General features: G+C 35.2%; 1 protein-coding gene across 7 annotated transcripts in view; it reads left to right on the top strand.

Annotated features, from left to right (window-relative positions):
• The first annotated feature begins 466 nt into the window (after positions 1-466).
• The window catches only part of LOC139894461 (uncharacterized), a 59274-nt gene continuing 33582 nt past the window's right edge, over positions 467-26158 (top strand). For 2 of the 7 annotated variants that reach the window (XR_011774999.1, XR_011774997.1), the window contains exons 1-3: positions 467-727; positions 818-1020; positions 1091-1554. Coding sequence is in view for 4 of the 7 variants with exons in the window: in XM_071877773.1 (XP_071733874.1) it covers positions 1179-1218; positions 1421-1554; positions 3152-3313 (336 nt within the window). In the remaining 3 variants the exon portion in view is untranslated. Of the gene's footprint in view, positions 728-817; positions 1021-1053; positions 1555-3151; positions 3652-26158 lie in introns of those variants that run through there. The other 5 variants (XM_071877773.1, XM_071877772.1, XM_071877771.1 and 2 more) reach the window with 5 other exon arrangements.

The raw sequence follows: 26158 nt of genomic DNA, 5'->3' as shown, positions 1-26158 counted from the left end.
AACATTAAACTCGTTAGAGTTTAACTTATTTTAAAATCATCAATTTTAATCTTTGAAACTCGTTTAGAGTTTTATTTAATGTTTTCATCAAAAACATATATAACTTGAGTCTCAAAATTATTTAACTTTAAACTCGTTAGAGTTTAACCTTTTAAAATCATCAATTTTAATATTTAAAACTCGTTACCGGTTTTATATAATGTTTTCATCAAAAACATCTCTTTCTCTTTTCTCTTTTATAACAAAACTTTTATTACATCACTCTAATTTGAAAAAACCTACATGGGGGCAAAGCCTCTCTCCTTGGACGAGAAAAATTGATTTGATCTCAGCCGTGAAAAAAAAATGATATGTAACTAACCCCCGATATACGTCACGCGAGGATGAAATTTACACCTTTGTCCCTAATTAAAAAAAAAAACCCTACTACAATTATTCACGACTCCCTAATTTGTTCCTTCAACAATCAAACACGAACCATTATCATCTAGAAATCAAATTGATGTTCTTCTTCATTCTTTCAAAAATAAGAAGACTTCATCGTTGTTCAAGCAATTTTTTACGGTACCAGTTCATGAGAACGAGTAGATATGAAAAACCCCAAGGCCAAATATCATACGTGCCCTAATACCGATAATCATAACCGCGATGATGAAATTACATTCATTCTTCGGAAGATGTTTTTCTACAAACGATGTATTAATACGCTTGAATTATTGAATCCAAGGTAATTATTTTTTGGGGAGTTTTTATTTTGTTTTTTAAATTAATTGTTCATAATTGCTAATATTTACAATTCTTTAATTTAATGGTGGAGCTACATTGAGCTCATCAGTATCTGGTTATGTTATTTGCATAGCTCTGGACACCTATTCGAGTACAAACTGATCAGAAAACTTGGAAAAGTAATACTAAAAATATTTGGCGATAGTAGGTTCAAGATATTTATATTTCAGAAAATTGAGTCAGACCAGAAGAAGGTTGCTATTGAGACAAAGCTAATAGTTCAGAGAATTCAAGGTAATAGTTTTTTTTAGTTATGGTTCTCATTGTTATGAAATTCATATCTGCAAAGATCTTCTTATTTCAGAAAATTGAGTCAGTCCAGAAGAAGGTTGCTATTGAGATGCACATGACTATATGATTGATGAGATGGACAGGGCTTTGCACTATGCTTTATGCATTGCATCATTAAGAGAACCCTTGAATTTATAAACAGTAATATCTCCACGTACTTATTATGGTTATAAATATAATTGTAATATATGTAAAAAATATGTTTATGTTTATAGACGTGTGGATACAGTTTGATTAGGTGGTTGCGGGTGGAGGTTCAATTGAATACAATCTTATTTGCAACTGGCTTGGGTTCGTGTCTATCGTTCTAAAACTATTCCTATTTACATATTGCGGTTTTTAGGTAACTCGAGATGGGTTCATGCAATGGAATCGAGTAATCAAAAAGAGTTTGTCGCAGCTGCTGATGCTTATTTTGAAGTTGATGGTTTAGAAGCTAGCTTGTTTAAAATCCATGGGCCGCTCAGTATCCTCAAGGTACATTTCATTTCCTATTTGTATTCATTTATTACTTTTAGAGGTGACAACCTTGACTCATTAAATTGGTCGGTTTGGGTAAATATTTATTTATAAATAAAAAAGAGTGAATAACATATACGTCCCTCCTAATCTTGAAAATAACATATATATCCAACTAAATAACATAATATCAAATATATCCAGTATAAATATTAAGACTCTCATATTTATCCTTTTCTTTAAAAGATCAATTCTACAAAATTAAAATTCAATTTTACCCCTGAAATGTGTAGCCGCATAACAATAGCTATATAGTTGAAACAAATTAACTATAGATGATCCTTGTTGTGTATTTTTTTATGAAAAGCAATAGAATTTTATTTCATGAACTTAGTTATGTGCAACAATAATACATGAATTACCATGTTAACTAGCATAAGACTATGTAGACTATGTATCACTATGTATATCATCATATTGAATCGGTAAAAAATCAAGTGGTGAACACGACCCATTCATGGAAAAAATAGCAGCCTTATCAATTTTTGTTTCTATTGTGGACTATCATGAAAATCATTGCGATTAGGTAAACATATACACAAATAATGAACACTCCAATACAAATCAATAAGTTTAATAAATTATGAATTATCCTCACCTTAAAGTCTCGAAGGTAGGGAGGAATCATCGACAGGTGTGAAGAAAACTTGTGTGATCAAATTTTCGTTATTAGAGATCAAAAAAATTTTAGGTTCTAATGTATGTTAGGTTTGACTTAACAACATATGTGTAGTGTTTAAATGTTTGAAAAAGGTAAATGTGATATTATGCTATTTAGGTGGATTTATATGTAATTATAGAAGTTATCAAGGATATATAAGATAAAAACTCAATAAAAAATGGGTCAAATGGCTCATAAAAGCATTAGATACAGAGGGAACTAACTAAATGGGCCATACTGGTTATTATCGTAATAACTATATGATATAGATATATGTACATACATAACATATAATACGTACATATGTATTTTAATAATAGATAGATTATTGTCATATATGTACATATATAATATATAATATAATACGTACATATGAATGTCAAGAGGTATATACAACAGATATTTGGGTGAAACAGAAAATTATGTCATATACATTACATTCATTCATATGTATATGATTGCATCCCATAAATATAGCATAATTTGTTAATACTAACAAATTTCAAGATCACAAATTCAAATTTGCCTAATTGATAATGATACATATGACCCCAAACATAATTTATGGATTAGTAATATGCTACAAAATCTCTCCCATTTTTGAGGGCGCTAAAATTTCAAACTACGCCAGCCTCATCTATAAATAACAAAGGCACATATGGTTATGTATCCATTCACAAAGCATTTCCTCTCCGGAAAAATCATACTAAAAACATATTTCAATAATAACCTACAACTAACTATCTTGTAATGTCTGATGTGGTAGTGTTCACTTCTTTGAAATACTTGAATGATCAGTCGCGTCCCTATGTGAATATATGGGTGAAGGTCTTGGTCAAATGGACTCAAACCTATCACATATATAATTACTAACTTATTCTAATTTGACTATAGGTAAAATCTTGTGTTGCTAAAGCTATTATTCTAAGGACATTGGCTGATGAGCGGTGGTTTGGTTATGGGTGCAATAAATGTGGGTCCATGGCCGGTAGAAAGATTGTTGGTCCAAATTCTGAAATGTTGGGGAATGTTCGAACTATAATACGACAAACTTAGTATATCCAAAGTAAGTTTCGAATAAACATACTGTTGATTTTTTTTTTGTTTTTTGACCTTTCGGGATTCGAGTTGTCATAGCATTTGAAGACAAGTCTGGAACAACATCGTTTATATTGTTTGAAAGCCAATTAGCATAGGTTTTAAAAAAGAGTGTTTCCTGGTTGTATGCCCAGACATTGAAAGTATTCCCATAGTGTTAAATTTAATAGATGAGTTTCATCGTACATTGATAGTTATTCGTCAATAGCAAAATACCATTATGTTTGGGAACATAACTTTAGACATCATATGTTATGTAATTAAGGTACTTTGAATGTACAACAATCCATTTGTCTTCAAGGTAAACATGGTGACAACTGTGTTATATAACTTTTTCTACTACATTTAATAACTATTTTTAACATGTTAATTCGTCTTTGAGGTATTAGTATTAATTTATTTCTAACATACTATACTTACAGGTTCAGACATTCAGATTTTTTCTCAAGGAAGTTGTTTATTGAATGTAAATATAAATGAACATTATGCAACTATAATCGGCTTCAAAAATATTCTTTTTAATAGCCCCGTGAATTCGCGGGTTATAAACTAGTTTAGCATATATATTCTAATCAACAATTATATATAAATGCAAAATTAAAACACAACCATGCATCACACACACACAGCCTAGCCTAAAAATCCTATGCTTGATCCCATGAGCCGACATGAGATCAAGAGGTCAAACTAAGGGTAATATCGTAGTTCCCACTTAATTCAAGAATCAAGTGAAAACTTGACAAACGCCATCATTGTCAACTTGACATGTTCACCATCTTCTAAGTCAAACTTCACGTTACATCTTTATCTTTAATCTTCATCTTATTACATTTATTTAAAATTGAAAAATATAACTAATCTAATACTTTTACAATTTAGAATAAACTTAAATACAATACTATGAAAATGAAAAATAAATATAATACAACTTTGGCTTCAAAATGGCATTTCTTATAAAAAATAAATAATCAATATGACTTAATATTGCCGTAATCAACAATCACAACAATCATACATAGGTTGGGGCATTATGGGCTATGTGTGCAATCATAATTTTTAATAACTACATTATTAAAACCTACATATGGCTTGTCCATGGTTACAATGCATGTGTACAACCATGGAATGAAATAAACAACAATTATTCAAGCCATAATAAATAAATTCAAAATTTATAACAGTGACTTTTTTTCAGATCTTATTCATGCGTCACGAGGTAATCAACAAAGTTGACTTTCAAAACCATAAAGGTTTTGACTCTTACCAATTCACCACAAAGCTAAATCTAAAGAAAATCACGCGACAATTAAGATGGTGTAAAACCTGGCTCGGATACTGTAAAGACCCGTCCTAATCCATCTGGACGAAGTCATCAACATTAGGTTCCATTGCGATGATCGACTCCAAGTAATGTCCTTAAAATGAGCAAATGCACAGCGGAAGACTTAATTCGTACCTGAGAATAAACATGCTTAAAAGTGTCAACCAAAAGGTTGGTGAGTTCATAGGTTTTATCGTAACAACAATTATCAATATTTTCAATAGACCACAAGATTTCATAATCATAAACATAATACACTCGCAAGTGTATGTAAAGCATTCTAAGTGGTTGAGCACTTGGTAACCATACTTAACATTTAATCAACGTCGCATATTCCCTTTATTATGAAATCTCCCTACACTGTACCAAGTGTAGTAATGAAATGAAGTACTGTGCAACCGTTGAATACTAGTCGTCCAGTCCGGTTGGGGTTGTCAGGCCCGATAGATCTATCAACAGGATTCGCGTTTACAATACCCATGTAAATATTAGTTACCAAGCTACAGGGAAGTATGCCAGTGGTACAACTCAACGTAGAATATATTTTTAAGTACTTGTGTCTATTTCGTAAAACATTTATAAAACGGCGCATGTATTCTCAGCCCAAAAATATATACATATTGTAAAAGCAATTAAAAAGGGAGCAAATGAAACTCACAATACGATATTTTGTAGTAAAAATATGCATACGACGGAACTGAACAATGCAGGTTTGTCCTCGGATTCATGAACCTTTACATTGAGCCAAGTTCGTAGTCGAAACTACACATGAAAGTTAACATTCTTGTTTGGTTTCATGGCCTCTTTCTTTGTACGCCTCATAGCTCTATATTATGTGACCTATTGAATATAGTTTTTAAGAAGATTTTATTCTATTTTAGATATATTAGTGCTCAATGAGTAATTGAAGAAGGAATTGGTACTAATAAAAAGAAACCTACCGATAATTATGGGATTTTATCTCAATTCATTATTGCTTATTGATTTTGTAAATAAAGCCGATAATTACGGGATTGATCCACGTTTCTCCATCTGTTTTGTTGACTTATTCCCGGAAGTGTAAGTTTGTTAGTGTTTATTAAAAAATTAGATAATTACCTTTTACTTTGCCAAGTTCAAAATGAAACTAATAAATATGAACGCTCGATATATTATTGTAAACCGAATTTTAAGTTATGGCAGCTGTAAATGAGTTAAGCTGCTCGTGAACTACTCGAGCTTATGTTAGGACTCGTTTACTAAACGAGTTCAAGCTCGAACCTCAAATGTCGAGCTCGAGCATAAAAACTTAGGCCCGAATCGAGCTGAGCTCGAGTTCGAGTATTTTTTTTTTTTTTTGAAATCAAACGAATAAATTTAGTCTTATAACTTCAGGTATCTCGTGTGTGTGTGTGTATATATATATATATATATATATATATATATATATATATATATATATTAATCGATCATCTAATATCCTCTAACAATGCAAATAAAGTTAACCATATTATAAAATACTCGTTGGATGATATAAAAATATTTTCGAATGTTATAACATATCACCCTAAAGGTGATTTTGTCCTTGAAATCTTTGAATATCAACATATTGTTTTTAATCAAACATGTATAATTATATTTCGCCAACATACTATATTGGCTATTCAAAGAAAATTCATAGTTGATCATAATTTATCTCTGTAAAACAGTTCTCTTTAGTTGTAGCCATCAAAACATTATATACTTAGTTAAAATTTTAATGTATATATCTTGACCTGTATCGAATCTATTTTCTCACTTTTCCTATTGAACATTTGATTCACTACCTAACTTTTGATATGCCTACGTGATTGTTCCACTGAATCCTAATAAAATTTTGCATATGTGTCAACTTTTACAACTTCAATGTAAATCACTTGAGTTTAACAAAAAGTCTAAACTAATAATCCTATATTTTACACAACATAATTATGGACTAACGTTAATTTTTATATTATCATAAGTTCGTTTTTAACTTGTTTAATATCCATCGAATGGCAAATGAGTGTTACTGTCGTTTACTAAATAAATTCAAGATCACATATTATATATTTAATATACTTTATTTATATATATAGATATGTTTTAAATAATAATTATTATAATATCACATTTTTATTTTTATTTTACATAATTAATTTTAATAACTAAATCATATAATATTTCAAATTATTATATATATATTTATATATTTAAATATGTACATATTTATTTATGAATTGATGTTCGTGAATCGTCGGCAATGGTCGAAAGTTAAATGTATTTATGAAAACAGTTCAAAAATTTTGAGATGCAACGTAACAGACTTTGTTATCGTGTCGAAATCATATAAAGATTAAGTTTTAAATTTGGTCAGAAATTTCCGGGTCGTCACAGTACCTACCCGTTAAATAAATTTCGTCCCGAAATTTGAGTGAGGTCGTCATGGCTAATAATAAGAGTATTTTCATGACGAATAAGAGTTGAAAATTAGAGTTTTATCACTATTGAATAATATAGATAAAACAATTCGATTACTCGAAGAGTACGAGTGAAGCTATCACTAAATAGTGAAATGAAAATGACAAGTTTTATCATAACTTTTGACTAGTCATGGTTGAATTTAGAAAATAAATTGCATCTTATCTTTTGACGTTGTCTTGGTTGAATTTAGAAAATAAGGTGCGTCTTAACTTTTGACGTAATCTGGTTTGAATTTCGGAATTCAAGGGATTTAAAAGAAAATCTTCGAAATCTAAATAAGATATGATTCTTTGGTAAATGAGGAAATTAGGATCTCTTTAATTAAATGCGATGATCTGCCTCGATTTCTTTGTCTGGTATTTTTACTATAAATGAACACCTCCCGTTCATCTACTTTTATCACTCCTATACTCAATTCCCAAATTCAAAAAATTGTGAAAATGCTTAATCCAGTTCTAATCCTTGTTCTTATCCTCACTATCGCAACAATCATTCTCCTTTTCCAATTACCACCGGAGGAATCTGTTTTCTTCTACTTCGCCCTTGGGGTTATAATGTTTTTAATTCTCTCGTGTCTTTATGTTGCGATATACATTGACATACACGGTTTGTAATTTATGTGTTGTTATCGAGCTTTATATCCCCCCTTATATTTTTGGAGTTTCATACTTTTGTTTTCTCTTTCCGACTTTAAGTGAAGCGAATAATGGTCTAAAATTCATAGATATAGAGTCTCGAATGATTATAATGTTCTAAGCAGGAAGGAACGTGATAGCACGATTTGATTTTCAAATTTATCAACATCACTGTAGATAGAATCATCAAGAATACATTTTCTTGATATGTTCAGAAGTTAAGTAGAATGAAAGAGTTATGTAACATGACACATGATGATGGTATGATCTACTGTGAACCATCATCACGTTACATTAGAAATTCAGCATGACCTACTGTAATATAATCACGTTGGCCGGGCGTCATTATATTATACTAACCCATGCTTCAATTCCCAACACTTCTCCACAATTCATTCATAATTTATACTTAGATTTTACAGAAGTTTCCAATACAATGGAATACAGAAAACACGAAGAGGTAGATATTTTCGAACAAGAATATTTATGAAAATATCCTCAGAAATATCGAAGATATTTATGATGATATTTTGGAATTTATAAGTTTGAAGGTTGATGAAGAAAAATTTTCCGCAAGATTTTAACATGACTTCGGAGCAAGATATTCTTTAAAGATTTCATCGGGTCCAGAGTTACTTGGATTTTTCGAATATAGAGTTTGGTCCTTGTATTTGTTCTTGGTCTCCTTCATAGTTCGCTAAATCTTTTTTTTTCTTTTCAGTACCATATTTTCTATCGAGCGTTCCTAACACTCCTTTCTTTATCATCAAACTTTTGACCGTTTAGACCATCTACCATTTTTCTATTTTCTCCGCATTTAATGCTACGATATCTGAATCATCGGTTATCAATCCGAGGTGGTTTCAGGAGAATTGTGTTTTTAGATGATTAAACGCTCATGGTAATATGGTGGAATATGAAAGGTTCTCCAGTAATAATAAAAGAGCATGCATATAAATCAAGGTGATAATAAGGTTGTTTCGAACGAAAAGTCGAAGTTGATTTGCTGGAGCTGTGACAAAATTGGCTATTTTGAAAAAGAACTGCAAAGTTATTTTGGGTAATAATAACAGTAAAGGAATTAGCACAGATACGTGTTAAACGTTTACTCAGGTTCCGAGAGTTTTTTTTTTCTTTTCAGGTGCATATCTATTTGCATAAATCTTTCCTTCCGTGGACGAAGTGCGGTTGGTTCATTCTCTGGATTGAGGTGTTTTCAAGAATTATGAAAGATTTGAACGCAGATTGTAATCGTCAAGATACAAATGAGGTTTAAGATGGAATCAAGTGGCAAACTTGAAGAATTGTTTAGTTTCATAGGTTATAATCAATATTTTAATTCATTTAAATTGTCCAATATTGATAGTCCACAGTTAGCAGTGTACAAATAATAATTCATATATAGTTTACTATATAATATTCGAATTAATTAATACTTATCTTGACCCGTGTACATGTCTCAGACTCGATCACAACTCAAACTATATATATTATTGTATAATCAACCTCAACCCTGTATAGCTAACTCCAACATTACTGCATATAGAGTGTCTATGGTTATTCCAAATAATATATATAGATGCGTCGATATGATATGTCAAAACCTTGTATACGTGTCCCGATATTTAAGGTGCGTAAAATAAATAACAGAAATTATATGACGATAAGTAAAATTGCGATAAATAAATTGCGATAAATTAAATGTATTCAGTTAGCTAGGAATAGTTAGCGTGGATTCTTAATAAAATTCTCCTCATAGTTAAATTGTTTGTTTCTAACAAATTTTATTTTGTCCAATATTTTCTTCATTATGCCACTTGTTGGATTCTGAGAAGTCAAAATCCAAATATGAATTTTGAATGAAAATGGTCATTTTGTGGTGAACAGATTTGTATATCGGTGAATGTAAAAAGGATAGTAAATGACCGTTGAATTAGATTCGAAGAATGTACAGTGTAACTTATTAATGCGAAATCTTAAATATTCCTCGGGTATTACCTACCCGTTAAAATATTTTCATCATTAACAGTTTGTACGAAAGAATTTTTAATTACAATCTTTATGAAAATATACTTGCATATATATTTTCTTCAGATGTAATCATGGATTTAATGAGTTAATATGATATTAATCTCATTTGCTTTTCGGTTTGCGCTAGAATAAGTAATCTCTAAAATTATTAGGAACCACATATTCTTCGCAGAATATTAATGAAGTTATGGATCAATACTTCATCGTTAATTATTGTTGGTACACCTTGGTATCTATGGTGAGTATGATGTTGATGTTCGAGGTATAGATTATGGTGTCGAGATGTATGTTGCGGATGTTGTGGTTAGTGATACTGGTGCTGCTGGTACTGATGTTGGTGGTACTGTTAGTGCCGGTGATGCTGCTGGTGCTTGTAAGTTTCGAACCATATTCTCCAAGGTTAGCACTCGAGCTCGAAGTTCGTTGACTTCTTCTATTATTTCGGGATGATTGTCGGTCGAAACGAGCGGGTGAAATAGGTTTAGAATTTTAGATAGAATATAATCGTGGCGAGATACTCTGAAAATGAGTGTGGAAATGGTGTTTCGATTAGGGTCGCCGGTAAATGCTTCAGGTTCTTTGCCAAGGGGGGAATGTGGTGGATGGAAAGGATCGCTTTCTTCACATCTCCATCGGTTAAGTCGTCTACGAACCCATCAGATGAATTGGGGATGGCTGATTGATTGATTCATTCTGGTGACACCGCTTTCGAAGCTTAGGTGAATATCCATGTCGGAATAGCTATCGAAATCTGAGGGACTCGAACTGGTTGAGGGATTCATCTCGTACGATCAGATGAAGGATTTTCGATAAGAAATAGATTATAGGATGTAGATTAATACCCTGCAATACATAATTTACATATGTATATATAATACTAAAATCCCATAAGTTACGGAGGAATCTACGGAAACTGTCAGACATCGGTAACAATAACAGGTACGCTAAGATATGAATTAGCAGATATGCTAAGATATAAATTTTGACTATACACTAATCATGCAATTCATGCAATAAGATGTGTCTAGACTAAGGACGATAAGCAAGTGATGCTCTAAGGATGATAAGCAGGTAGTTTTCGACACAAAATGATAAGCAAAACTTTTGACATGCAGATACGGTCGAAGTCCAGACTCACTAATTCATCTAAAAAAACTATCGGTTAGACACACTAATGCAAGACCTGGTTCGCTAAGACCACCGCTCCGATACCAACTGTAAAGACCCGTCCTAATCCATCTGGACGAAGTCATCAACATTAGGTTCCATTGCGATGATCGACTCCAAGTAATGTCCTTAAAATGAGCAAATGCACAGCGGAAAACTTAATTCGTACCTGAGAATAAACATGCTTAAAAGTGTCAACCAAAAGGTTGGTGAGTTCATAGGTTTTATCGTAACAACAATTATCAATATTTTCAATAGACCACAAGATTTCATAATCATAAACATAATACACTCGCAAGTGTATGTAAAGCATTCTAAGTGGTTGAGCACTTGGTAACCATACTTAACATTTAATCAACGTCGCATATTCCCTTTATTATGAAATCTCCCTACACTGTACCAAGTGTAGTAATGAAATGAAGTACTGTGCAACCGTTGAATACTAGTCGTCCAGTCCGGTTGGGGTTGTCAGGCCCGATAGATCTATCAACAGGATTCGCGTTTACAATACCCATGTAAATATTAGTTACCAAGCTACAGGGAAGTATGCCAGTGGTACAACTCAACGTAGAATATATTTTTAAGTACTTGTGTCTATTTCGTAAAACATTTATAAAACGGCGCATGTATTCTCAGCCCAAAAATATATACATATTGTAAAAGCAATTAAAAAGGGAGCAAATGAAACTCACAATACGATATTTTGTAGTAAAAATATGCATACGACGGAACTGAACAATGCAGGTTTGTCCTCGGATTCATGAACCTTTACATTGAGCCAAGTTCGTAGTCGAAACTACACATGAAAGTTAACATTCTTGTTTGGTTTCATGGCCTCTTTCTTTGTACGCCTCATAGCTCTATATTATGTGACCTATTGAATATAGTTTTTAAGAAGATTTTATTCTATTTTAGATATATTAGTGCTCAATGAGTAATTGAAGAAGGAATTGGTACTAATAAAAAGAAACCTACCGATAATTATGGGATTTTATCTCAATTCATTATTGCTTATTGATTTTGTAAATAAAGCCGATAATTACGGGATTGATCCACGTTTCTCCATCTGTTTTGTTGACTTATTCCCGGAAGTGTAAGTTTGTTAGTGTTTATTAAAAAATTAGATAATTACCTTTTACTTTGCCAAGTTCAAAATGAAACTAATAAATATGAACGCTCGATATATTATTGTAAACCGAATTTTAAGTTATGGCAGCTGTAAATGAGTTAAGCTGCTCGTGAACTACTCGAGCTTATGTTAGGACTCGTTTACTAAACGAGTTCAAGCTCGAACCTCAAATGTCGAGCTCGAGCATAAAAACTTAGGCCCGAATCGAGCTGAGCTCGAGTTCGAGTATTTTTTTTTTTTTTGAAATCAAACGAATAAATTTAGTCTTATAACTTCAGGTATCTCGTGTGTGTGTGTGTGTATATATATATATATATATATATATATTAATCGATCATCTAATATCCTCTAACAATGCAAATAAAGTTAACCATATTATAAAATACTCGTTGGATGATATAAAAATATTTTCGAATGTTATAACATATCACCCTAAAGGTGATTTTGTCCTTGAAATCTTTGAATATCAACATATTGTTTTTAATCAAACATGTATAATTATATTTCGCCAACATACTATATTGGCTATTCAAAGAAAATTCATAGTTGATCATAATTTATCTCTGTAAAACAGTTCTCTTTAGTTGTAGCCATCAAAACATTATATACTTAGTTAAAATTTTAATGTATATATCTTGACCTGTATCGAATCTATTTTCTCACTTTTCCTATTGAACATTTGATTCACTACCTAACTTTTGATATGCCTACGTGATTGTTCCACTGAATCCTAATAAAATTTTGCATATGTGTCAACTTTTACAACTTCAATGTAAATCACTTGAGTTTAACAAAAAGTCTAAACTAATAATCCTATATTTTACACAACATAATTATGGACTAACGTTAATTTTTATATTATCATAAGTTCGTTTTTAACTTGTTTAATATTCATCGAATGGCAAATGAGTGTTACTGTCGTTTACTAAATAAATTCAAGATCACATATTATATATTTAATATACTTTATTTATATATATAGATATGTTTTAAATAATAATTATTATAATATCACATTTTTATTTTTATTTTACATAATTAATTTTAATAACTAAATCATATAATATTTCAAATTATTATATATATATTTATATATTTAAATATGTACATATTTATTTATGAATTGATGTTCGTGAATCGTCGGCAATGGTCGAAAGTTAAATGTATTTATGAAAACAGTTCAAAAATTTTGAGACGCAACGTAACAGACTTTGTTATCGTGTCGAAATCATATAAAGATTAAGTTTTAAATTTGGTCAGAAATTTTCGGGTCGTCACAGATACCACTGTTGGAAAATCGTGTGTACTTTTAAGTCAGATTAACGCAGCGGATAATTAAAATAATAATCAATTATTATTTTATAAACCATTTACAAAATTAAATATTCATATATTTAAATTTAATAAAACATGCACATGATTAACGATCCCAAAGATCCAGTTACACCACTAATAACTGTCAAAATATGTAATTCACAAAGTGAGTAAACGATATACCTTTCTTGGAGAAATTGATGAGACGGAGAGAAACTTACGATCAAAAGTATGACCGCCTCTTTGGATAGTCCACACTACACATCAAAACGACCGTCAATGGATGCTAGTCCAAACTCAAATATCGTATTAATATAATCCAATTATATTAATACATTAATCGATAATACTCTGTATGTGTATGTTGAGATTTATCAAAGGAAAGCAAAACAAATATGTTATTTTTCCCCTCTTCTCTCTTACTGATCTCATAACCCAATGATCATATATATATATATATATATATATATATATATATATATATATATATATATATATATATATATATATATATGAATATATGATATACTCTGTTTGTTTGGTAGAAAAAGCAAATCAAAAGAATATATTGTTTTCGATTTCTTTGTCTGTAATATCATATTTCGTTTGATTTGGTTTTAAAAAGTCGTATTTCTCAAATACTTTAGGGGTATGTTATGTAACTTATAATTAATAATTTCTATCATGTCGCTTTAATGTAAATAGTAAATTAATTAATTTCGTTTCATTTACTATTCATATAAATAGTAAATGAATTAATTTCGATTTACTATTTTGTTACTTGAGTAATATATATACATCATATATATATATATATATATATATATATATATATATATATATATATATATATATATATATATATTATTTGACGTCTCGGTGTATATGTGTGTGACCCCGAAGGCTCAAATAAAGTTGGTCATATAGTTATATGTTGTATCTTGCACATTAATCCTACAATATCAACCTCAAAGCTTTATCTTCATCATCCCTTTTAACTCCAATAGCTTCAAGTTCAGAAACAATACCGTTAAGAATACTTAGATGATCTGAAATCTTTCAACCCCCATCCATACGCAGAGTATGAAATTGGTCTTTAAGACACAACCGATTTGAGATGCCCTTGCCCTGGTACAACTGCTCTAGTTTAACTCAAAGCTCATTTTGTGACGCCCCGTACCAAATCATCATGTACGGACCATCAACAACAGGATCATTACAAGGTTAAGTACTATATGCGTTTTCAAAAAGAGTTTGCATTCATAATTAAAAGTGATGTCAAACCAACATCGAAAGTTTTACAATTCAAAAGTATGCTTCACTAAGTAGAAGCAATAAATAAGTGTATGTGACCACAAAGGTCGTTACAAGTCATAATTCAAAAGTACAAATGTTTGAATGCAAAGTAAAGTAGTTCATGCGTTGACAACTCTAAGCAGCGGGTGTCTACAACACAAACTAGTACACGGCGGAAGCAACCTCAAGCACCTGAGAAATACATGCTTAAAAATGTCAACACAAAGGTTGGTGAGCTATAGTTTAAGTATAACAGTAATGTAAGTAGGCCACGAGATTTCAGTGCTACAACTAACTTAACGTTTATACCCCCTGAAAGTACACTTGGAAAGTGCGTATATCTACGAAGTATTAAACACTCGTTAAATGCTAGCGCTACTAGCCCGAGTGGGGATGTCAAACCCTATGGATACATATCTAAGATTCGCGTTCACCGGTTCATAAACCAATGATTAAACGTTACCGAGCTAAAGAGAATGTTTCTGCCGTTATATAACCCACACATATATAAGTTTAAGTACTCGTGCCTAGTATGTAAAACATAAAATCCGCATGTATTCTCATTTCCCAAAATAAGTTAAAGTAAAAAGGGAATGCTATAACTCACAATGATAATGTAGTCGTAAAGTCGGTTCGGAAAAGGTGTGCAAGTAATCGGTCCGAAGGTCCTCAACCTAAGGCAAATAATACTAAGTCAGTAAATCGTCTTAATAGGTTTAAAAGTATGTATTTAAGGTCATAAAGGTCATCATCATTCATCATCAAACAAAAGACGTAAAGTAGGTTTCGTTTATGAAAGTAGTTTAAAACAAAGGCTGACTTCGATCAGTCACCACGGCCTTTACACAAACCGAACAGAGGTAAGACCAGTGGCCATGGCTCTGTATATGAGTCGTTTAAGTGTGGTAAAAATTCCAGAAGCTAACTCGTCTTCGTTTGACCGTGGCAACGGTATAAGTGCGAGTAGGTCTGAAATTTCTGCACAACGTTAAAAGACCTAGTGACGATCGGAGGGCCATAAATCCTAAACCGTAACTCGGATGAAGACGAGTCTTATATGAAAAATTATCTACTCGAAAATTTCTATCTAAAAATCAAGATTAGAACAGCCCAGGTCTACTGGTATGTTACAGAAACATCAGATCAGTAGCTTTTGGACAGAAACAGTAAGTTTAAAAGGGTTCCGGTGGTCTTGGTGCTTGATGTTCATCATGGTTCTCATCCTTGATGCATATAGCTTCAAGTGTACAACTCATTGATGTATCTACATCATCTTAACCAAGTCTTGACCATCATAAACCTAGTGCAAGTCTAAGACATGAAGCACAACTCACTTAAGAGTTGCATGTAGTTTGATGAACCAAAGTTACATCAAAGTCTTAGGTTTGACACTTACATGAACTATAAGACTAATAATAAGTTACAAACTTGAAAATGAACTTATGAAATCAAGATCTTAAAATGTAGAACATAGTTCTTAGTTAGATCTTGAAGATCCAAGACTCAAAAGTCTAGATCAAGCATAAGTATACAAAGTTATAATTAAAAAGTTTCCTTTATATGTTCTTGAACTTTAAAGTTAACCTTAAGTTCAAGATTAATGAGATCAAAGTTAACTTGTAACATTTGACCAACAAGAACATAAATCATGAAATTAAAGTGCAAGAATGAAGTAGTAAACTAAGTAAACAAGTAAATTATTCATGGTTGTTCATACTTTAAAGATTCAAACCAAAGTTTGATCTTTAGAAAGTAAGCTTTAAAGTTTACTTCATGAACTTCAAGTATGTCTTTCAACCATGAACTTTATAATCTTTGAACAAGTATTAAGTGAAGATCATAAACTAGAGAGTTTATGTCTTGTATGTTCTTGAAGATTCAAGATAAAAGAAGAATTAAACTAAGAAGTTTGATTCTTGTAAACTAGTAAGTAAATAATAACAAGTAACAAAGTAACAACAACAAACAAGTAATCAAACAAGCAAGTAACAAAAGATGATGATGATTATGAGAGTCTATGTTTCGGTTCTTGCAAGAAAAAGAAAGAGGATTTGTTCAAGTTACTTACAAGAGTGTTTACAAGAGTGTAGAGAAAATTGAGAGAGAAAATGAAGCAAGTAAAGTGTGTGTTTGAATGAGAGTAAACTAGCAACTGAAGTAATGTAAGAATGAAATCAAAATCCCTCTCCTCTTGCCTAGGAGGCGACGGCCAGCAGCCCTTACAAAGGGGATGGCTTTGTTTGTTGGTTACTTGCAAGTAAAGATGTTAAAAGTTGGATAAAGAATGGTTGTTCATGGGGATTATGGCATGACTAGATTCCAAATGTTCAAACCAACTAGTTACAAGTTCTAAGTAATACTTACAAGTCTAAGTGGGCTAATTAATCCATTAACACAAGTAGGGTGGGCTTGTAAGCCCAAAGTCATAAGTCCATAACACTAATAAAGCCCAAGTTCAAGTAGTTTAACAAATAAACCCAATTAAAGCCCAAGTAATTAACTAATAACCTTAGTTAATTAAAATGATTAATAAAACTAATCATGAATGCAAATAATATCTAAAAATATTATTCGTGAAAGTTTCGGGTGTCACAAAGACGTTTCGGGCAATTAAAGTCAAGTACGTATAGTCATGGCAACATGTAAATGTAATAACATACATTCGTTTAATCACACGTATTAATAATAGTAATTATTAATAAATAAACGTTGGAAAATCCAGGGTCGTTACATTACCCACCTGTTAAAGAAAATTTCGTCCCGAAATTTAAGCTGAGGTAGATGGAGGAGTCGGGAAAAGGTGAGGATACTTCCGCATCATTTGATCCTCTCGCTCCCAAGTAAACTCAGGTCCTCGTTTGGCATTCCATCGCACTCGGACGATCGGAATCTTGTTGCGTTTCAAAGTTTTGATCTCACGATCCATAATTTCAACAGGTTCCTCCACAAAGTGGAGTTTGTCATCAATTGTAAGTTCTTCCAATGGTATGATAAGTTCTGGTTCAGCAAGACACTTCTTCAAGTTTGACACATGGAAGGTAGGATGAACTGAGCTCAATTGTGCTGGTAGATCCAAATGGTAAGTAACGGGTCCAACACGTTCTAAGATTTCAAAAGGACCAATGTATCGTGGGTTCAACTTTCCACGTTTTCCAAAACGGATCACACCTTTCCAAGGTGCAACCTTTAACATTACACGATCACCAACGTTGAATTCAAAGTTTTTACGCTTAAGATCGGCATAACTCTTTTGGCGATCACGGGCAGTCTTAAGTCTAGCTTGAATCTGAGCAATCTTCTCCGTCGTTTCGTGGACTACCTCGGGTCCGGTGATTTGCTTTTCACCTACTTCGGCCCAACAAATAGGAGATCGGCACTTACGGCAATACAATGCTTCAAAAGGTGCAGCATTAATGCTCGAGTGATAACTGTTGTTGTACGAGAATTCGGCGAGTGGCAAATGCCTTTCCCAGGCATTTCCAAAATCAATGACACATGCACGCAGCATGTCTTCCAAGGTCTGAATCGTTCGCTCACTTGCCCGTCAGTCTGAGGGTGATAAGCAGTACTCATGTCAAGACGAGTTCCCATGGCTTCTTGCAAAGAACGCCAAAATCTAGAAGCAAAACGGGGATCGCGATCTGAGATGATCGATAAAGGTACACCATGACGAGATACAACCTCTTTGATGTATAACTGAGCAAGTCTCTCCATTGTATCAGTTTCCTTCATCGCTAGAAAGTGTGCAGATTTGGTAAGGCGGTCAACAATAACCCAAATAGTATCGTATCCGCCCACCGTCTTTGGTAGCTTGGTGATGAAATCCATTGTTATCCGTTCCCACTTCCATTGTTGGATTTCTGGTTATTGAAGTAAACCAGAAGGTCTCTGATGCTCGGCTTTAACCTTCGAGCAAGTCAAACACTTACCAACATAAGTCGCAACGTCCTTCTTAAGATTCGGCCACCAATACTGTTCTTTAAGGTCGTGGTACATTTTGCCCGCTCCAGGATGAATCGAATATCTTGATTTGTGTGCTTCATCAAGTATCAGGTTTCGTAGATCTCCATAATAAGGTACCCAAATTCTTCCGGCATAACATCGGAGTCCAGACTCCCTAACCTCGAATCGAGAGACAAGTATGTTCAAATGTTCATGAGATATGTTCTCCTCCTTGAGAGCCTCATCTTGGACTACTCTGATCTGGCTGTTGAGGTTCGAATGGATGGTGATGTTCAGAGCCCTAACACGAAGAGGTGCCGTCCTCTCCTTTCGGCTTAAAGCGTCAGCTACAACATTGGCCTTGCCAGGGTGATAACGGAGTTCACAATCGTAGTCGTTGAGCGTCTCGATCCATCGACGCTGTCTCATATTCAGTTGCTTCTGATCAAAGATGTGCTGGAGACTCTTGTGATCGGTGAAAATAGTGCTCTTAGTTCCATACAAATAGTGTCTCCACAATTTAAGCGCAAAGACAACGGCTCCAAGTTCAAGATCATGTGTAGTGTAGTTCCGCTCGTGAATCTTCAATTGGCGGGAGGCATAGGCAATAACCTTTGATCGCTGCATCAGTACACAACCAAAACCACTCTTCGATGCATCACAATAAACAACAAAGTCGTCACTGCCTTCAGGAAGTGATAGGATAGGTGCGGTGGTTAACTTCTTCTTTAAAGTTTGAAATGCTGATTCGTGTGCGGGTTCCCAAATGAACTTCTTGCCCTTGTGAGTCAGTGCGGTCAAAGGACGCGCAATCATAGAAAATCCTTCGATGAATCTTCGGTAATAACCGGCGAGACCTAGGAATTGGCGAATATGCGACGGAGTAGTGGGGGTCTCCCACTTGCTGATGGCTTCAATCTTGGCGGGATCAACTTTGATACCCTGGTCGCTTACAACATGACCCAAAAATTGTACTTCCTTCAACCAAAATTCACACTTGGAGAATTTGGCGTAAAGTTGCTCCTGTCTTAAGAGTTCAAGCACTAATCGGAGGTGTTGCTCATGTTCTTCTTCGCTCTTAGAGTAGATGAGGATATCATCTATGAAGACGATAACAAACTTGTCCAAGTAAGGCTTGCAGACACGATTCATGAGGTCCATGAACACGGCAGGTGCATTTGTCAAACCGAATGGCATCACGAGAAACTCATAATGACCATAACGGGTCCTGAATGCAGTTTTCATCACGTCACTTTCCTTCACCCTCAGCTGGTGATATCTGGATCGCAAATCGATCTTTGAATAAACGCTCGATCCTTGTAGTTGATCAAAAAGATCGTCAATTCGTGGAAGAGGATACCGATTCTTGATAGTCAATTTGTTGAGTTCACGGTAGTCGATACACATACGGAAGGATCCATCCTTATTCTTCACAAACAACACAGGTGCGCCCCAAGGCGAGAAACTTGGTTGGATAAATCCACGGTCTAACAGCTCTTGTAGTTGACTCTGTAATTCTTGCATCTCGAAAGGTGCGAGACTATAAGGTGCGCGAGCTACAGGTGCAGCTCCTGGCACTAAGTCAATCTGAAACTCTACTGCTCTCTGCGGCGGTAATCCAGGTAATTTCTCTGGGAAGACATCAGAAAATTCGTTCACAATTCGAACGTCATTCACGCTCTTCACCTTAGTTTCTACCGCTTTCACATGTGCTAGGAGAGCAAAACGTCCCTTCTTCATAATCTTTTGCGCTTTCACGCAACTAATGAGGTTCAACTTCGAGGTACATCTCTCTCCATAGATAACCAATGGTTCGCCATCTCCTTGTGGTATGCGAAGTGCTTTATCTCCGCAGATTATATCGGCCTTTATCTTGCTCAACCAATCCATACCGACGATCACGTCAAAACTTCCCAGTTTGATAGGTATCAAATCAATTTCGAAATCTGCACCAGCTATGTTGATAATAGCTCCACGACTAATATGGTCAACCTTTTCAAGTTTTCCATTTGCGACCTCGACAAGCATACTTTCTTTTAACGGGACTAATGACCAATTAATCTTATCGCAAAAATGTCTACATACATAACTTCTATCCGCACCAGTATCAAACAAGACAGAAGCTAAAAGATTGTTGATTGTGAATATACCTGTTACCAAGTCGGGGTTATCGCGTGCATCCCTTGCATTAACATTAAAAGCTCGTCCACGGGGTGGTCCGCCATCTTTTCGCTTGTTGGGGCATGCGTTTCTGAAATGGCCCGTCTGCCCGCATTCGTAGCACTTCTTCGGCCCATTGGTGTTTGGCTTCCCATTCAAAGTAGTGACCTTGCAGTCCTTCCCGATGTGCCCAGCCCGTTGGCACTTCTCACAGACAACATTGCAATACCCAGTGTGGTGTTTGTAACATCGCTTGCATTGAGGTAAGGTTCCTTTGTAGTTCGGGTTGGTGTTGGTGTTGTTGTTGGGATTAGGGTTTCCACCGTTGTTGTGCCTCTTGGCGGGGGTTTGATCGTAGTTTCTCCCCCTGTTGTTGTTGTTGTTGTTGTTGTTGTTGTTGTTGTTGTTGTTGTGGTTGTTGTGGTTGTTGTCCCATTTCCTCTTTTCGCTACTACCAGCCTCAAACTTAGCCTTCTCCGGCTCATCAATAAGAATCTGATTCATGAGTGTATGCGCCATGCGCATTGCTTCGGGAACATTCGGTGGTTTGGATGAGGTGACGTTTCCTTTGATGGACTTAGGGAGTCCCCAGAAGTATCTCTCCATACGCTTGAATTTCGGGGTAACCATGGTCGGACACATAAGAGCTAACTCAAGAAACCTCCTGTTGTAACCATCAAGGTCGTTCCCAACGGCCTTTAACTGCATGAACTCGATTTCCATCTTCTGAATTTCGGTTCTCGGACAATACTCATCAATCATAGCCGCCTTGAATTCCTCCCATGGCGTAGCATGCGCCTCATCGATACCTTTCGCTTGAGCTAACGTGTTCCACCACGTTAGCGCGCTGTCAGATAGCGTGCACGAAGCAAACTTGGTTTTATTGTTCTACGAACAGTTGCTAACTCGGAATACTGATTCAAGTTTCTCGAACCATCTGGTGAGACCAACCGGTCCCTCGGTTCCACTGAAGTTATGCGGTTTGCAGCTCTGGAATTCCTTGTAAGTACACCCATTTCGAACGGGTGGGATAACTGGTGGTGGTGGCGGTGGAACTTGAAGATTTCTTTCTGCTAGGGCTGCAGCGACCCGTTCGTTGATCATGTCCTCAATCTGGGCGGCGGTAGGTGTGGTTCTTCCGTTGGCCATGGTATTCTAAACAAAAGTTTTGACTCAAGTCAAAATCCAGTATGCAAGTAGTAATAATACAGTATATAGTGACCAACATGGAATCAAAACATCACATGTTATTAAATAATGCATCTAGGTACAAATACCACAGAATCATCGTACAGCAATGTAAATAGAACATCGTGCAAGAATTAAATAACGCAAAGTTCCATTCATTAATAATAATAAGTTTCATACATCTGAATAAGTTCGTACAATACATATGAAATACATGAAACTATATCTAGATTACATCATGAAATCTAAATACAAGGTCCTACGGTGAAGGTGGGTGAACTGCTCCTCGAGCCAACTGCTCCTCGAGCTCAGTGACTCGAGCTCGGAGAGTCTCAATCTCCCTCATCAGTTCCTCGTTAGAGGGAGCTGGTGGGGCAGGCGGTGCAGGTGGGGCGGGTGGTGCGGGTGGTGCCGGTGGTGCTGATGTAGATGGTCCGGCTCCGGATGTAGACGGTACATCCCTAGATGTAAGTGGTCCGTATCTAAATCTAGGTGGTACGGTTCCAGGAATAGTCAATATGTAACGGGGAACCTTACGTATCTGTGGGTCGGCAGGGTACGGTACAAGCCGCTTACGGGCAGTAACCCTCCGATGCCGACCAAAAGCATCAGTGAAAGCACGACCTCCATTCACCCCTGGAATAACGGTGCCATCAGGGCGGTACCGCTTCTTCGGCGGGGTGGAGGGTGCCTGAATAGGTACGTCAGCGGGATCCTCATCATCACTGGAGTCATCCGAAGAGGTGTTGTCTGATGGAGCATCAGTGGAAGACCCGTCGTCTGAATCATGTGGTGGAGACACGGGTGGCTCAACTGGCAGTCCGAAGACGGCCAACATCTGTCTGTGTCTGCCTGGCGGAATCGGCACTAAACGTCCGTCGGGAGTGCGTCGGCAAGGCGTGCGCATGTGGTTACGAAACGGCCCTTCCCCGAACTCCGCGGGAATCTCAATCCCACCGATGCGGGGCTGTGACCCCGAGGGTCCGGGAGCAGACGGAGCTGGAATCTCCGTAGGGTCAGAAGTGGTCACAGGTGCCGACGCACTACTACTCGCTCTGGAAGACGAAGCGCTGGGATCACTAGTGGGTAACAGGACCGTTGTATCAGCAACAGTAGCAGGTGGTGTGGTGGAGTCTGAGTCTGAACTGCCCAAAACGCTAGCAGGTGGTACATCCGACATCTGAACAAGGAAAAATAAATTTTCCATGTCAGTAAGTCATAAGAAAGCACGTATTAGGCCAACAGTTTAAATCATGTATAACAATAAGTAGCATGGCAATAATAACGAATCGTACAGAAGTAGCATGCAATTGAAAGCAAGTAATATCATGCAGTAGTGAAATCATGTAGTAGCATACGGCATATAGCAGTAAAAGTAAGCAGCAGCATGCAGTAAGTTCAGCAGAAACACGTAAACTAGCAAGTTGTAGATTAGTCCTATTAGTGAATCCTACTCGGGTCGGTCTTAGACTCACTAATGCAACCTAATTCCCTACAACCAATGCTCTGATACCAAATGTGACGCCCCGTACCAAATCATCATGTACGGACCATCAACAACAGGATCATTACAAGGTTAAGTACTATATGCGTTTTAAAAAAGAGTTTGCATTCATAATTAAAAGTGATGTCAAACCAACATCGAAAGTTTTACAATACAAAAGTATGCTTCACTAAGTAGAAGCAATAAATAAGTGTATGTGACCACAAAGGTCGTTACAAGTCATAATTCAAAAGTACAAATGTTTGAATGCAAAGTAAAGTAGTTCATGCGTTGACAACTCTAAGCAGCGGGTGTCTACAGCACAAACTAGTACACGGCGGAAGCAACCTCAAGCACCTGAGAAATACATGCTTAAAAATGTCAACGAAAAGGTTGGTGAGCTATAGTTTAAGTATAACAGTAATGTAAGTAGGCCACGAGATTTCAGTGCTACAACGAGCGTTTCGAAAGTATGTAAAAGTATATGCTAACCGTGGGCACTTGGTAACTAACTTAACGTTTATACCCCCTGAAAGTACACTTGGCAAGTGCGTATGTCTACGAAGTATTAAATACTCGTTAAATGCTAGCGCTACTAGCCCGAGTGGGGATGTCAAACCCTATGGATCCATATCTAAGATTCGCGTTCACCGGTTCATAAACCAATGATTAAACATTACCGAGCTAAAGGGAATGTTTCTGCCGTTATATAACCCACACATATATAAGTTTAAGTACTCGTGCTAGTATGTAAAACATAAAATCCGCATGTATTCTCAGTTCCCAAAATAAGTTAAAGTAAAAAGTGAATGCTATAACTCACAATGATAATGTAGTCGTAAAGTCGGTTCGGAAAAGGTGTGCAAGTAATCGGTCCGAAGGTCCTAAGGCAAATAATACTAAGTCAGTAAATCGTCTTAATAGGTTTAAAAGTATGTATTTAAGGTCATAAAGGTCATCATCATTCATCATCAAACAAAAGACGTAAAGTAGGTTTCGTTTATGAAAGTAGTTTAAAACAAAGGCTGACTTCGATCAGTCACCGCGGCCTCTACACAAACTGAACAGAGGTGAGACCAGTGGGCATGGCTCCGTATATGAGTCGTTTAAGTGTGGTAAAAATTCCAGAAGTTAACTCGTCTTTGTTTGACCGTGGCAACGGTATAAGTGCGAGTAGGTCTGAAATTTCTGCACAACGTTAAAAGACCTAGTGACGATCGGAGGGCCATAAATCCTAAACCGTAACTCGGATGAAGACGAGTCTTATATGAAAAATTATCTACTCGAAAAGTTCTATCTAAAAATCAAGGTTAGAACAGCCCAGGTCTACTGGTCTGCCACAGAAACATCAGATCAGTAGCTTTTGGACAGAAACAGTAAGTTTAAAAGGGTTCCGGTGGTCTTGGTGCTTGATGTTCATCATGGTTCTCATCCTTGATGCATATAGCTTCAAGTGTACAACTCATTGATGTATCTACATCATCTTAACCAAGTCTTGACCATCATAACCCTAGTGCAAGTCTAAGACATGAAGCACAACTCACTTAAGAGTTGCATGTAGTTTGATGAACCAAAGTTACATCAAAGTCTTAGGTTTGACACTTACATGAACTATAAGACTAATAATAAGTTACAAACTTGAAAATGAACTTATGAAATCAAGATCTTAAAATGTAGAACATAGTTCTTAGTTAGATCTTGAAGATCCAAGACTCAAAAGTCTAGATCAAGCATAAGTATACAAAGTTATAATTAAAAAGTTTCCTTTATATGTTCTTGAACTTTAAAGTTAACCTTAAGTTCAAGATTAATGAGATCAAAGTTAACTTGTAACATTTGACCAACAAGAACATAAATCATGAAATTAAAGTGCAAGAATGAAGTAGTAAACTAAGTAAACAAGTAAATTATTCATGGTTGTTCATACTTTAAAGATTCAAACCAAAGTTTGATCTTTAGAAAGTAAGCTTTAAAGTTTACTTCATGAACTTCAAGTATGTCTTTCAACCATGAACTTTATAATCTTTGAACAAGTATTAAGTGAAGATCATAAACTAGAGAGTTTATGTCTTGTATGTTCTTGAAGATTCAAGATAAAAGAAGAATTAAACTAAGTAGTTTGATTCTTGTAAACTAGTAAGTAAATAATAACAAGTAACAAAGTAACAACAACAAACAAGTAATCAAACAAGCAAGTAACAAAAGATGATGATGATTATGAGAGTCTATGTTTCGGTTCTTGCAAGAAAAAGAAAGAGTATTTGTTCAAGTTACTTACAAGAGTGTTTACAAGAGTGTAGATAAAATTGAGAGAGAAAATGAAGCAAGTTAAGTGTGTGTTTGAATGAGAGTAAACTAGCAACTGAAGTAATGTAAGAATGAAATCAAAATCCCTCTCCGCTTGCCTAGGAGGCGACGGCCAGCAGCCCTTACAAAGGGGATGGCTTTGTTTGTTGGTTACTTGCAAGTAAAGATGTTAAAAGTTGGATAAAGAATGGTTGTTCATGGGGATTATGGCATGACTAGATTCCAAATGTTCAAACCAACTAGTTACAAGTTCTAAGTAATACTTACAAGTCTAAGTGGGCTAATTAATCCATTAACACAAGTAGGGTGGGCTTGTAAGCCCAAAGTCATAAGTCCATAACACTAATAA

The sequence above is a fragment of the Rutidosis leptorrhynchoides genome, chromosome 2 (assembly GCF_046630445.1).
Source record: "Rutidosis leptorrhynchoides isolate AG116_Rl617_1_P2 chromosome 2, CSIRO_AGI_Rlap_v1, whole genome shotgun sequence".
NCBI classification, from domain to species: domain Eukaryota; kingdom Viridiplantae; phylum Streptophyta; class Magnoliopsida; order Asterales; family Asteraceae; genus Rutidosis; species Rutidosis leptorrhynchoides.
Note: the sequence above shows the minus strand (reverse complement) of the source record. Positions and strands in the feature narration are given on the sequence as shown.